This window comes from Antennarius striatus, chromosome 8 (assembly GCF_040054535.1).
Source record: "Antennarius striatus isolate MH-2024 chromosome 8, ASM4005453v1, whole genome shotgun sequence".
NCBI classification, from domain to species: domain Eukaryota; kingdom Metazoa; phylum Chordata; class Actinopteri; order Lophiiformes; family Antennariidae; genus Antennarius; species Antennarius striatus.
In genome coordinates, this window is record NC_090783.1 from 20,003,216 (window position 1) to 20,018,687 (window position 15,472).

General features: G+C 38.5%; 2 protein-coding genes across 2 annotated transcripts; one reads left to right on the forward strand and one right to left on the reverse strand.

The window, feature by feature from the left end:
• The first annotated feature begins 4,101 nt into the window (after nt 1-4,101).
• emp1 (epithelial membrane protein 1) lies at nt 4,102-8,790 on the forward strand. Its single transcript, XM_068322400.1, has 5 exons — nt 4,102-4,222; nt 5,083-5,173; nt 5,586-5,685; nt 5,942-6,082; nt 7,205-8,790. Exons 2-5 carry the CDS (start codon nt 5,099-5,101, stop codon nt 7,363-7,365), a joined length of 477 nt encoding a protein of 158 aa, XP_068178501.1. The 5' UTR covers nt 4,102-4,222; nt 5,083-5,098; the 3' UTR covers nt 7,366-8,790.
• On the reverse strand, nt 8,304-13,779 carry f8a (coagulation factor VIII associated). The gene is made up of 12 exons (XM_068322399.1): nt 13,696-13,779; nt 13,418-13,464; nt 13,249-13,321; nt 11,856-12,015; nt 11,536-11,604; nt 11,286-11,406; nt 11,090-11,182; nt 10,315-10,379; nt 9,945-10,026; nt 9,762-9,808; nt 9,291-9,346; nt 8,304-9,170 (listed from the first exon to the last, which is right to left on the reverse strand). Exons 1-12 carry the CDS (start codon nt 13,752-13,754, stop codon nt 9,089-9,091), a joined length of 954 nt encoding a protein of 317 aa, XP_068178500.1. The 5' UTR covers nt 13,755-13,779; the 3' UTR covers nt 8,304-9,088.
• Between the last annotated feature and the right edge of the window lie 1,693 nt (nt 13,780-15,472).

Genomic DNA, 15,472 nt, shown 5'->3' on the forward strand with positions numbered 1-15,472 from the left:
TATAGTTTATATTATGGTTACTGTGCTGAGCCTGTTTTACTTCCACTTTAACTGTAATAGTGAACCTTCAGGAGATCTCTTACCTCTGTCTACTAACAGGTGCATGAACCCTTCTCCAGAGGCAGTGAACTTCATGACGTCATAATCACACTGCACCAGCGGCCTCATGGATTGCCAGTAGGAGAAATGTGGACTGGAGTGAAGTGATGGGGCCAAAATCTTCCCCTGCACTCCATTGAAATCTAAACAAGAAAATGTAATTAAATAAAAAACATTTGGTACGTCCACTCTCTACTGCTCCATCTCCAGTCATAAAAAAAAAAGAGAAGCAGTGCAGGAAAATAGAAATTTTGACTGCATGTATTAGTTTGAAAAACAGCTTTAACCTGTAAAATCGGCTTGATATCCATCTTGATGTCCTGAAGCCAAAGACCTCATCCTGATGTCACCTGCAGCCCAAGACAAGCTGTTTAACGCGGGTTCACCAAACGTCTGTTCACGCACACCAGGACGGATGTTAGAATCGGCGCGCAGTTCCTTCAGATCCCGACGTTTGGATGTGCGCACATGTGGGATGTTATGATGAGCCGAGCGCAAAATGTCCCGCGGAGCGTCGTGGTTGTGTTTAACCCCTGCATTCCTGGACCCTCGAAATTGGACCTTTCCGCCCCCCCGCTTCCCTAAACGCACCGGATGACACATGTGAACCGTGCAACTATAAACGATTACCACCAATAAAAGCCAAGATTTTTCTCGTCTCTGTTTGCCAGACATTGCGGGAGATGCGGTTTGCTCACAAGTGAACGGCGTCAACACCTGGAGAGGGCGATCAATTAAGAGTGGAAGGAAATGGACCAATTAAAACGCAGCAATGGTCTCACTGGGGGGGGGGGGTAACCCATCAACCTGCAGCTGAGGGGTGTCCACATTTTATACCGAATTTTACTGTTTTTAATCAAATATACAGCAACTACTTCCGCTTGCTGCCTTTTTAAAAATAATTTTTTTAATTTTTAATTTTATTGTATTTTTTTTTTCCACACAGATGAATGGATGAGAAAATCACAAGTGACTAGTAGTGACACGTGGGGGAAAGAGTCCTGCTGGGCACCCATTATCCATTCACTGTGGGTATCTGACAAAGCATCAGGGATCAGATATAATCATTTCAATCTTTTATTTGGTCTAACAGCCAGGAGAAAATGCTTCCCCTGCTCCATCGCTACACCTTCAGGCAATCATACAGCTCTCAAATGCTTTTCATCTCAGGAGTATTTATCACAGAATCTTCTCACTTATTGCTCTATCAGCTCAATTAATTGCACAAAGTCATGGAATTTTGAGGAATTTATTCAATTGATCTGATTACACCCCAGTCTGGCCTTCCCCAATTGCTTTATGCTTTATGTAGTCAATGGCACCAAATTTTTACAACTGTAACCGTTGAATGAATGCCCCTGTACTTTAGCAGCAATTTTAAGGATCTTTCTTTCTTTTCTTTTTTTTTAATTTTAGAAGAAACTCCTTCCTTACTGTTCATATTAAATGAACCTTAAACACACAATGTGATACATTTTACCTCATTACACTGAACACTTACTTCTAATTAGGTCACAAAGTCAAATTGCACAACCAAACATATAAGAGTTTGCATAATATAATATTTCGTTGCAGATGAAACAATCCAGCAGAAGCTGAAATGTCAGTGATAATGACAATGACTAATGAGGTTCTTCTGAAATCTGAACTAGGTTACTGGTATAGATGGGGTTTTTTTCTACTTCGCTGACTTTTTGAGGTTTGGCAATTTATACAATGCATACAGGTGACAAAATACAGTCGTAGAAAAGGACTGTGAACATAGAAACACAACACTCTGGATATGATATACTGGAAAACCTCAACTTCTAATGAGAGAGATTTGCTAGCAATACTTTGTTATTAATCATGAAGGATATACAAATAACGCATTTTATAAATTATACTCAATTAAAATAACTTTCTCATGAAAAGGCCAAATGTCGAATTGATTTTTAATGTAAAAAGATTCTTGCTTCAAACTGAGGCTGATGATGAATTTGCTACATTTCATGCATTTATTTGTAATTCTTTCAATTATCATATTTCATTTGGTTTTTATTGGTCATCTAATTGTTGGGTAAAACACAATACGTTAAAAGCAAAATATGTCATTATCAGTTATATTAGTTATATTAGTGTACTGTATACTTAAATTCAAATATTTAATATACCTTATATGCATTTTCACACAAAATGAAGTGTGAATATTTTAAATTCTTACTTCCTGTATCAGGTTATGCTTTAGAAACTGAAAAAAAAAAGTCAATATCTTTTATGCTGATCAGTTTGTCGCTGATGCATCATTATCAGCCAACAGAAATGAGAGCTTACACCAAACTGCAATTCTTCTCCTGCATTTTTATTAATCATAGCAGCCCAACAATTTGGACCCTTCTTGTCTGTAGTGAGCCATAAACTGGACGAGTCATTCTTGTCTTATATTTCTGTATTGTATCAGCCCCTAATGACCCGAGTGGGTGGAAAAGTGACAGACATGCTTGCAAGCTAGCCTGAGTGAGCAAATTAGGGTGTGGCTGGTAACAGGGCAAGAGAGATGTTTTTAGATGTCTTCATATCCTCATCTGATCTCCAGGAGGATAAAGCAACCATTGTACTCTGACAGTGTGGTCTTCACGGAAGAACCACAGTATGGTGGGAGATAAGAAAGACGCTTTGCTGGGACGACGATGATGATCTATCTTATTCTATTTTTAGAAAGCCTCAGTAGATATTAGAAGGCATATAACTACTCAAGCTTTCTCTCATCTGAGACAGGTGATAAAAGGCTTTACTAAATACTGACTGTCTGCCAAGTAATGACATGGTCTCATTTCAACAGCGAATAACAATACCCATCTGACAGGATCTGTTTAAATTGTGGCAGTTTGTGCTGTAAATATGACCATTTTAAATATGCTCTTTTTCAGAAGACTCACATACTCATGTTTCTTGTGGCCACCATTGCGGGTTAAGTGGATTTCTATGTTCTTTTTGTAAGATATGAGTTATAGTGAAGAAACACTTAATGACAGAGTAGATTTGCAATAAACAAAAACTCACATGATACAAACACTGTGGACCGGAATCTTCCTGACATTTGGTCATGTGAAACCCGATTTTTACATTCAATTCAAAATATTTGCTTTAAAAAACACGGGACTGGGCTGAAGTATGTATGAGGTTTATTACTATGGCTCAAAGTGGCTTTTGTTTCCAAAGGGCACATCCACATTAGTTTAGTCATATGTGTATATGCACATTTTATTAACATTTCAGCACTTCATCCAGGCTAAAAAGAGAGGAAAGGGAGTTGTTCCAAAATGTGTCCTCGCCCATATCCTTTTGTAGCACTTTTATTATCACCGAACTGGACATTGAGAATCACACCAACAATTCTAATGCTTCTGCACAGTTCTTGTCCAACATTTTACTCTGGAGAGATCAAAATCGTTGTAGTCTACTGACAGATGCATCGATTTCGATTGAAAGTTTATAGATTTAAATAAAATTTAATTTAGCCTTTTTGCATATATATTTAATCTCTTTAAAAATATCATTTAATCCGTGTCTAACTTCTATGAGCATAATGTGTCTAAAAGCACAATCCAGAGGTGCTGTCCAATCTATTCTTGATGCATTTGTCCAAAGTTGTAGTTCATAATTAAAGAGGAGCGCATTATAGGGACAGAAATTGTGGCCAGTTTAAAAGACAAGCCTCTCAAATGAGAAAAAAGAAGTAGACTAATATGTTGCAGCCTGTGGAGACGTCTTCAATTACTAAAATCAGCAGAAACACTAATCCAAGTTAGCGAAATGCGTTAAAAACATCCATGTGACCGTTTGCTTTTTACGCACCGTTTGGTGTTGAAGGGGCAACCTGAAACGTCGTCTAGATGTCTCACCGAGGGGGGAAAATTATACTTTATGGGTGGGGCTTTGTGAAAGGAAAAAGAGGGACTAGAGAGGGAAAACAGTGTAGTGTGTGTGTGTGTGTGTGTGTGTGTGTGTGTGTGTGTGTGTGTGTGTGTGTGTGTGTGTGTGTGTGTGTGTGCGTGTGTGCGCTGTGAATTCAAAACTGGGTGGGTCTACGGTCTTTCACATTCCCAAATATCTTCGTGGCCGTGCGTTATAGCGCTCTCAGGTAACGTTTATTCAGGTTTAAAAGTTATTCAAAAGTTATTTCTTACAGACTTAACACGATGAGATGCATGATTTTAGTTTTTTTGGGTTTGTTTTTTTTTTGTGTGTGTGAGAAGTGTAGAAATATAAACTTTGTACACATTTCTTCCAAGCGATCTGATGAACTCTCTGGATGTGAAGCGTTGAGCAAAGTCTGAGGAGGACGCGCGTCTCCAACTCCATGGAGTTCATCAGTTTTTAATGTGGAAGTTTTAAGTTTGAGTTTTGTTATTTTCTGTCGGTGATTTCTCGCGCTCTTTTCAAAGTACAGGCCTAGTGTGTGTGTGTGTGTGTGTGTGTGTGTGTGTGTGTGTGTGTGTGCGTGTGTGTGTGTGAGACGGAGCAGCACCCTTTTTTTGGGAAATGCCCGAACACCGTCTCAACAAATGCGCCTTTCTTGTCGACGGAAATAGTTTAAAGCCATGAAAAATGAGTCGTTAAGCAACCGAATAAGTATCTATCGGTACTGCATGACCCACTGGCAGTAAATCATCAAAAATGAGATACAATTTTCAATGTTTTACAATCGAAGATATATTCCCATTGGTTTTACTGAGCAGTTAGATGTGTAATTCAAAAATGAGTCTGTGTGCGCGACGCGCAGGGCGAGTTTGGGCTTGCATGCAAAGGGCCCCCCCCCACCCCCCAGCCAGGTTTTTTTTTTTTCCTGTCTGAGAAACTATTCATTTGGAACAGCTGTGTGTCTCTATAATAGTCTGTGCATGATTGTGTGTTCCTTGATGCACAAGCCTCTGCTACAAAGGTGTTTGTGTGGACAAATAAATAATAGTATGCACCCTTCCTCTGTTCCCCTGTCATCAGTATTCAAAGGGCCACGATGTTGATGCTGGCTGGAATAGTTGTTCTGCACATTACAACCATCATCCTGCTGCTGGTGGCCACCATTGATAATGTATGTGGCCTTATAATTTCATTAATGCTCTCCTGGAAATTGTCTGCGTTCACGAGTAGAATAATGTTGTTTATGGGAGTTCACAAAAGGCCATCTAAAGGCTCCCACTCGATTTTCAAAGCAAATGTAAAGTCTTAAAGTTATGCGAAAGCTCATGTGTCTTCAAACTGCTTAGAAACACACTGAAGTGAAATGTCTACATGTGTTTTTGGTATTTCACTATTCATACTATTTACATGCATCATTTCAATAAGGTTTACATAATATTAAAAAACCGACCAAGCAGGTCTGACAGCACTAGTTGAAAATGCAAAGTCAAACTTTTTATGAATACAATTTGTCTTTGAATGTGAAACTGCCTGTGTGTTTGCCTTGATATCTTTGTCATTTTTTCCTCCCTCCCTGTCTTCAGGCCTGGTGGATCACCGACACAGTGTCAACTGACTTGTGGGGCAGATGGGATCTGACAAACTCAGGCTGGCATTACACCAACCTGAAGAACTACCCAGAGGGTAAACAAAGTGTTCAGACTGTTCATATTAAATGAATTGGATGACCTTGGAACTGTTTTCCCAAGAAAGTTCACATGTTTTGTCATTTGTGACCTGAAAGCAGAGCTCAAAAAACTGTCGTATCTCTTTACAGTCATGTTTTTTTCAATGTTTTTTTTTTTTTGAGTGTTAATAGTATTATTGATTTCATTTTGTACCTGCGTCGTACTTGACCTTTCATTGAGTTTGTGTCTGTTTTATCATCCTGCTGTTGCAGAATATCTCCAGACGATTCAGGCCACCTCAGTGCTGGCCTGTGTCTTTGCCATTCTGGCCCTGTTTGTGTTTGTGGCTCAGTTGTTCACGCTGCCCAAAGGCCAGAGGTTCACCTTCACCGGCATTTTACAGCTAATTGCATGTAAGTAAACTGGAATCATAAATCTGACCTGCAGTAGGTCCGGAAGATTTATTGATTTATTTGCTTGCTACTTATACAGAAATTTATGCATTTCAATGGAGTGGGTGAGGGTACAGTAAAAGCTTTCCTTAAAGGTCAGCAGTGGAAATACAGTATGTGTTATTAGATTTGCATATTTGTGTTTGCGAAAATAATTTCCTAATACGGGATGGAACAAAAAACAATGTAAGCTTCCAGAATGGGATTTTTTTTTTTTTAATTTTTGAAGAGGTGAGGAAGAGCAGTTGCAGACAGATCTGCTGAAGTGTGTCCTTGTATTGGACTTCTTCTCCCTGCGTCACTCACTCTTGCGCGACATTTGGCTTGAAGTGTAGTCGACCGTAGCTCAGCAGCTTGTACAAGCCGTCTTCAGGGTAGTGCTAAAACAAGCTTGGCAGCAGACACGGGCAGTCAGTGGTTTTCACTCAGATGTGATCCAGGATCAAAAGCTGCAGGTGTTCAGTCAAAACATTGATCATCTGGTTTGATCTGTGGAGTTGTGGCCCTTGACACATTATTGAAAAATCACTATTTTTGGATTCTCCGGCTCTGACCTCAACAGGGATGCAAAACTAAGTTTTCAAAAATCTTTGAAGTAATTTTTTCAAAATGGCCTAATAAAGGCATCTACTGTTGATTCTTGAATCATTCATTTTATTTTCTCATTTGTTTTTATATTTTATTGCATAATTAATTTGTGAGGCTCGACTGTCTCAGTTTCTTGAAGGACATCAGACACCCAAAACAACACCCTACAAACAGCAAAACACAATAAAAAAATTTAGGCTGCTTGAAACTCATTATTAAATGTAATGCTGATAATTTTTCAAACATCTAACCAGCATTGTTGCTCATTGTTGCTTTCAACGTTGGCAGAATGCTGTACACATAAAGCCTTTACCTTTACAACAGTATTCATTGCAGTATTCAAAATTAAATAGGTAATCTTCTTAAAATTGCTTTTCATGTTTCCCATTTCGGTGTGACTGCAGTAGAACAGGACATCATCCTTGTTCGTGCAAAACAGTGACTTTAATTTCTTTGTGAAATTCTGTGACAATATTTCCCTTTTCTGTCCTGCAGGCTTGTGTGTAATGATAGCCGCCTCAATCTACACGGCTGAGCTTCACAAGGACGACAAAGAGGGAGGCTACGGCCACTCCTATGTTCTGGCCTGGATCTCTTTTGTCTTCACCTTAATCTTGGCGATCACTTACCTTGTCCTGAGGAAGAAGAGCGATTGAGAGCTGAAGAATGAGGGCAGGTCTGGGATCATGTTCCCAGTGTGAATTTGGGGAATTTAAGAAAAAGATCTGTTTCAAATTTGGAAGAGAAAAAAAACCTGAAGGTTGCTTATCTACATTTGCAGCTCAGAAAAAGGGGGAAATAGTGTTCAGTTGCTAACAGGAGCCATTTGTTCTGTGTTTTTGAATATTATAAACTGAAATTATGCTTAGATAACATGAAGGGCTGAACTGAACTGGTATTTTCATCAACAAAATGATGGTTGTGATTAGGATAGTGCAACCCCAAGATGTGCTTGTGTCAGGAATATAACCATGCAGTTGTTAATAAATCAATTATTTCCATTGTCTTTTAAAAGGTAGTTATTAGATACAGGGTAGGATAAATAAGTCCATACTCTTTACATATTAAAAGTAATAGCTCAACATTTTTAGAAGTGTACTTATTTTCCTTTTTGCCAAGAGTAAGATGAGAGGCTTGATACCACTCTTATATCTGTGTTTTAGCCTGTAAAAATTTGTGACGTTTAGCATTAAGACTACAAATTAGGCCAGCCCCACAAAGGTAACAAAATCTACATGTATACCAGTAACTCAGAGGTCAGAACATTAATGAAACGTATTACTTTAGTTTCAGGAATACAGAAACCGAAAGTGTGCTTAAAACAAATGAAAAATCTGTTGAGTTCTAGCTGGTTGAGTTGCTGGTCGGTGTATTTTATTACCTTGTATAAAGACCCAGGCAAGCTGCTCGCTCCTGCTTTTTAATCTTTATGAGAAGCTAAGATGCTGTTGAGTAATCTTACATTTTTATATGTTCTCACCTAAGAAAAATAAGCTTGTTTTCTCAAAATACTAAAAAGTGGATGATATGGGAGAGAGGAGAGAGTAAGCCAAAGCTCCTTTGAGATGCAGTAGTACAAAATACAAAGACTACATTTCAGTATTTATCATCCTGTATTACCATGTTCTAAGGTTGAAAGTTACTACTGCAGGTTTGAAGAGTTGAGGAGTGAAAAAAAAAATTACTGTATCTGTGAGGGTACGGCATGGAGACAAAAATACAACTGTCCTGTTGTACTTGAACAATCAGGAAGGACAAACCTTAATCTACAGTACTAGTAGTTTTAATCGTGTATCTTTATTTTATAATTGAAGTATATCCTTTTTTTCAATCTATGTACATTGTATCCATTTTATTTTTGTAACACTGTCTTGTTTAATTGTGTTTTAAGTTTGGCTGCTACCAAAAGAAACGTCCATGCAAGTTTTAGAAGTGAACATAATATGAACCCAGGATGGAGGACAATGGTGTTTCAAAATGTTTTACCATATTTCAACTATGCAACAGAATATTTTGTTTGTAATTACATTGGACTCTAAGCCATATCATTTCTTAATAAAGACTAACTATATCACAAAGAATTAATATTTCATCTTTCTAACTACAGTAAATGCAACACGATCCAACCGTCACAACTTCATAATGAATAAACATTAGACCATTTAAGATCTGTGGACTTCATATAAGAGCAAACAAGACATTCGCTTAATTCAGGATCAGCATGAATCCCCTAAAAAGGGTAAATCTACTTTGTACAGATTACGAGAGTTAGGATTTGAAACTAACATTTTAGGTCCTACAACACACCCAGTTTGAAACAGGAATGTTCCATTATATAAAACATTATTCCCAGAGGAAGTGTGTAAATGCTGGACTGCACTAAATGCCTTGTCCAGACGGTGTGATGCGCTCCTGAACCACCAGGTGGAGAAGATGATTCTGCTCAGCGGTCAGAAACGGCCTGAAAGGGACAAAAGGGAAAACGCATAGAAATTAATGTACATTAAATTTGACCGACAAAATTAGAAAAAGCTGCTGCAACCCCATCACAAGAAGGGAAGTCAAACTTCTTAAGACTCACCAGAGCTCTGTCTGAAGAGATTTCAGCGACTCTGTGTCTTTCTCCTGACAAGCCATCTGCAAAACAGATTTGCTGAATTACTCCACACAAAACTACAACCGAAAATTGAGATGGCCGTTATATACATATCTCAAACTCCTTTGGACCTTTCCACTCTCCTAGGAATTGAATCCATTTGTTAAGAAAAGGTTTCTCTACAGTGTTCTTTAAGGTTAGCATGACAATAAATCAATCACAAGACACAAATATTGATTACCCAAAGCAACAGTCACGGTGAAAGTATACTAACACTGATACAGCTAAAAAAAATGCCACTAAAGAAAAAAAAGTTAATTTCATTGGAAAAAGAAGTGAAACTCCAGCATATGTATCACTGTCACATGAGGACCATGAAGACCATTATTCCTGCTTGAAGCAGGGAGGTTCAGGAAATCCTGTGAACTGTAGAAGTATGCAGATGATGAAACTCACCACAACTGACTGTAAGAGCAGGAAAACATTTTCAGGCAGGAAGGTCACTGAAGGAAAGGACAAGACCCATGTCGGCATTACTTCAAACAAATGTCAACCACAGGCTTTATGACACAAATACTACATTTCTCGTGAAATGACATTCCATGTATTTCATATGCTTTTCATAAACAAAATGTTCACCTTGACTGTGAGGGTCAAAAGACTCCCATGCATATCTCTCCAAGGTCTGAGCATGTTCTGGTAACAGCTTCTGAGGTGGAGGCTGCATGGGACAGCAGAACAGAAGTGAGATATGCACATGCAAGATGCATAATCATTACAGTACTCTGATACACTATGAATACTACTGGGTGTGTGACATTTGAATATTGGCAGATGCTCCTGTTGTAGTACAATTACCTATAAAAACCTGATCGGCTGTTTAAAGCACAGAGCTTGTTGGAGTCACATCTTATCAACAAACAACACTGATGTAGTTTTTCCACTTCAGTTACACATATACAATTGTTTTATTTATAAAATAATTCATTAATAAATAAAACATTCTTACCTCAAGCAACATCAGCAGTAGTACTCTAGAGATCTCACATTTAGCGACAATGTCCAAAAAAGCCCCTTCATTTACAATAGAGAAAAGAAATGACAATTTTAAATAACAACAGCAAGAACTCAGAGAACGCAAACGTCTATGATCAATATTGACACTAAAACCTCAATGAGGTTTCATCATAATAGACTCCTATGATTACTATGACTCTGAAACAGGCATGGTCATGAGTGCACACAGTAAGTATATTCCAGTTTGTGACACTGTCAGAGAATCATCAATCAATGTGTGAAGACATCAAGGCATAGCAGAGTACTGCAATGAAACCAAGATGACAACGCTTCATCGTCCTTGGAAACCTACTCCTGTCACGTGATTATCCTTACTTGTCCTTGCATTGTTTAATTTTAATTGGCATAATATGTAAAAAGCCCGTGTTCTTATTTAAGTCAATGAAAACGTCCAGAATTGCTGATGTGCTGCCACCCACCTCAAAACCTGAATCAATACTTCCACATTCCATCCTCTATCTTTCAGATCCATAAACAATAAAACAAAAAGATGTGATTGTTGTGACAGAGGTCAAGAAATGATATTAAAGCACAAAGATGCTGTTAGTGTAAGAATCTCTGTTTCTGAAATCAACAATAAAATATTTCTTATCTCAACACTTGGTTGTTTGGACATAATGCAGCAGAGCTGTCTTTGTGACAAATAATTGAACTGATGAGCCTGTCATCCGTGAGATTATTTTCAGAAACTCATTGAAGAGCTTTACCAACAAGGGTGCTGGTGCCCGGAAGCTGCAGCCCTCGCTCTTGACACATCAGCTGCATCTCTGTGAAAACTGACAAAGCACCATCATAGTCACCTGCAAACAATACAAAACAGAAAAACACATAAAATTACAGACAAGAACTTAGGTTCTATTTCCGGAATAAAATATAAAACAAATCTTAGCAGACTGAACTCACGGGTGAGAATTTTACAAGTGGCCATTTCCCCCATTGACAGCAGAGCCTCAACTGGTGTCTGTGTCTGCAACTCTGCAGCCCTTTGGTAGTGAACAATGGACTCTCCTGGTCTATTCATCTCCTTGAAACCAGAGGACAATTTGAAGTTAACATTTGAAACACTTTGATGAAACACAGTGTATCAACTTTATATTATAAAAATATCACATATCTTTCTAGGATATCCTAATGGTCTGATCCAAAGTCTTACCTTGAGTGCATTACCAAGTTCTAGGCAGAGGCTGGCTGCCATCACAGGTTGGTTCATTTCAATATAAACCTGTAACTCATTTAAATATCAGCATTATGTGATGGCATCTATGCAAGTACTGTAATCTTTGAGATAATCTCTGTATAATCATTTCTGCAAGCCTCTATTTTGTTTCAGCACAAAATGTGCAGAATAGGCTGCAAACATTATAAAGTTCACATCATTATGTTTTCTGCTTTCAGAGTTAAAGACATTGTCAGAGCAAAATTATTGCTGATCATGCACTAAATATGCTGTTGAAAAATCTGATTCTAGCGTACTTTGATCGCAAATCCGTAGCAGTTGAGTGCAGCCTGAAGGTGTTCATCAAAGCCTGGGGCCTGCAGCGCCCTGTTCTCCTTCTCAGATGAGAGAAAGAGGCGAGCAGCATCAGTTAATGCCAAAGCCTCTCCAGGAGCATTAAAGAGAGTCTGCTCACACCTGCAGTTAAGAACTGAATTTAGTTTTTCATTCTGAAGAGGAAATAAAGCACAAATAATGAGAACCATCAAAATAGCAGCAGATGTACCATCAGCTTTGTCAATGAATGAATACTACCTAAACAATGACCAACTGGTTAGGTAGTAGTTGAAGTGACTAAGAATCATTGAATCCAAGTACACCTTGCGGCTTTAGTTGACATTTCATTTCGAACTGCACAAAAATTTGATTTTTTTTTCTCCACAATATGTCAATAAAGTCTTTAATGGAAAGCTGTGAATTTATTATCACAGTACCCAGGATATTTACACTGCCTGACATTTTGTATTTTTCTCTATTAACACGTATGTTGGGTCAGATGACACTCTATTTTAGTGAAATGCATACCTATAGTTTTAAAAATGTTTAGCTGGAGACAGCACTCCTGCAACCAAGTTGTGACACAGGATTTTAGTGAGTGTAGCGGCAACAATGTCTTTGGAGCAACTATGAACAAAGAAAACTGTCCCTTCATTTGGACTAAAGGGCCAACCATAGGCCAGACTTAACAGATGCTTCATGGGATAATATAACAAGAACACGTACAGTCACAAAATGGTTATAATCCTATTGCAGTCCGATGATGTTCGTAGAATAGGGGCAGAAGTAATTTTTCAAAGACACTGTGCAGCATATGAAGGTAGTTTTAGGGAATCCGCTCACAATTTCCTTATCAATCAAACTGCTGGATATTTACTCAAATGGTGAATATTATGTAAATACTCATTTTATACAAGGATTTGAAAAATAATACAAATACCAATACGACTATAAATATAAAGTTGGGGCAGGTTAAGGTTTGAACATTGTTAGAATAATTTTGTTTTGCCATTTTTTCCCCCATTAAGTATAAAGTGATTATGAAAATTGTGGCAGATTATTTAATGTCAAAGTCCCAATTAGTGAAGAGCATTCAAAATCAAATCATCAAACATTTTTTTCAAAAGTTTGATTCATTTTCTTGACTTGAATGAATGGAAAATGAAAATGTCACTATGCTAGATGAAGAAATCACAATGACAATTTGCAGTGGAACAACTGGATCATCCTCGTTCAGGAGCTTTATTCTCGGAAAACTATTACACCACAAATACTTTGTCGAGATGTATGTGAAAATATTAATATTATCTGTTGTCAGGTTTGCGTACAACCTCTTTATATGTGTAAAACTAGCATGCGTTGCTGTCCACTCACCGAGCCATGGCCAGGTTGCAGAAGGCGGCATACTGAAGACAGTCCTGCTGCTTCAACTCTTTGGCTAACTGACCTGAAACCCAGATGCGACTTTACAATACTGCTTGACAGTGTGAACGCAATGCTGGATTACACTGGTTATGTTCCGATTGGATTGACAGACACTTACCAAACTGCTCACTAGCCTCAGCTACATTGGGTTTTCGGAGGAAACGCCTAAGACATGGAAATAAGATTTTTTAATTCTCTGAACTATTCCAGTTAGCAAAATCAAATACTGTATCACAAAATCAATTGCTGGACAAAGGAATAGATATACAGCTAACATTCTGATAATAGCTAATTATCCGTTAGCTGCAGAGCAAAACGACTGTCTGTAGCAACACTGACAACGAAAGTCACTCCCATCCTAATGTTTAGTCAATTATTTGTTATTTTCTTTCTCACTTTTTCAGTTTATTTGACACGGCGCGATATCTTGCCAAAAAATCTCCCTCTGCAGCCATGATCGCCGTAAATAACCACAACAAACCAAACCAGGAAGTAGAAGCTGTGACGTAGTGGGTCGTGGAAGAAGAGGCGGTAATTTCATTGGTTTATCGTCGTAAAGGGGCGGTCCTTTATTATAAAGAAATTCTTCTATGATGATGGCTGCTTCAAAGACGTCGAAATCGCCAGACTCATCGGTCTCCTGTTTTAATTCACGCTGATGGAGGAGGGCAGGGAATAATGAATACAGTAGTTTAGAAACAACAGGAAGTAATACATTTAGTGGAGCTGTAGGGTATTTACATTGTCTTTGAAGAAAAGTAAAATTACGTTGTTGGTTTTTTTTAAATCAACAAATCCAGAGAAGGAAGGAATCTGAAATTATAAGGAAATATCATTTCTGTTATTGCTGTCATTGGCCTGTTTGGGAGCAGGTCTGGGTACAAATTAAAAGAAGATATAGGAGGGCTTCAAAAGGATGAAAATAATAGCATATTTGAAGTACTGAGTTGTGGTTGACCAAAAATAAATAAATAAATAAATAAAATAAAATAAATAAATGGAGACTTGTTGAGACTTTTTCTTTATCCCATTTCTCATCTCATAGGATTAGGTTAATGCATTAGTTAGGGAACCCAAAGAGAACCCACGCAGGCATGGGGAGGACAAGATTTACACAGAAAGTAATCAAATCTGAAGCCTTCTGGCTGTGAGGAAACAACATTACCCAGTGTGCCACCATGCTATATCATAGTGACATTCATCACTGTGATATGATTCCACATTTTAATATTTGCTGATGTCAGGGAGTGAAGAATACATTTCTGAGGTTTGAGAAATGACAGGACTCAAACGAAAACCTTGTAGACTATATCTAACCTGATTAATGACAGTTTATAACAATAACCAGGAGGTGGCAGCAGTAGAACAATAATAGATATCTGCTGCAAATCTCCAGGGAAGAAGAAGATTTAAGATTTAATGAGTTTTATTAATCCCTGTTGGAGAAAAGAAAATTTTTACACTCAACATACACATAGTCCAGAACGCTCTCACCCCCCCTTCTCTCTCTCTCTCTCTCTCTCTCTCTCTCTCTCTCTCTCTCTCTCTCTCTCTCTCTCTCTCTCTCTCTCTCTTCTCTCTCTCTCTCTCTCTCACACACACACACACACACACACACACACACACACACACACACACACACACACACACACACACACTTTTTTGTAGCAAATGAAATGAACACAACAACAAAAATTATGTAATTTCTGCTACTGTAAATTTTTCATTTTTATTTTTTCTTTTTTCTTTCTGCCCTCCTGCCCTCCCCTCAGGTGGGCCTCATCCAGTCTAAACTCAACTCCTCTACACCTTGGACAATGTTAAGAGCAAAGATTAAATCAATTTAAATTGAATTAGGGCAGCAGGGTGGCACAGTGGGTAGCGCTATCGCTGTACAGCAAGGCGGTCCCAGGTTCGAGTCCCGCTCTGTATGGAGTTCGCATGCTCTCCCCGTGTCTGCGTGGGTTCTCTCTGGGTTATCCGGCTTCCTCCCACCTCCAAAAACATGCACTTCAGCTTTATTGGCTGTTCCAAATTACTTGTAGGAGTGTGCGTGTGCGTGTTTGTCTGTGTTTCTGTGTGGCTCCACGGTGCACTGGCGTCGCTCCAGGAGTTTCCCCCGCATCATGCCCTCAGTCAGCTGGGGTAGGCTCCAGCTCCCCCGCGACCCGCC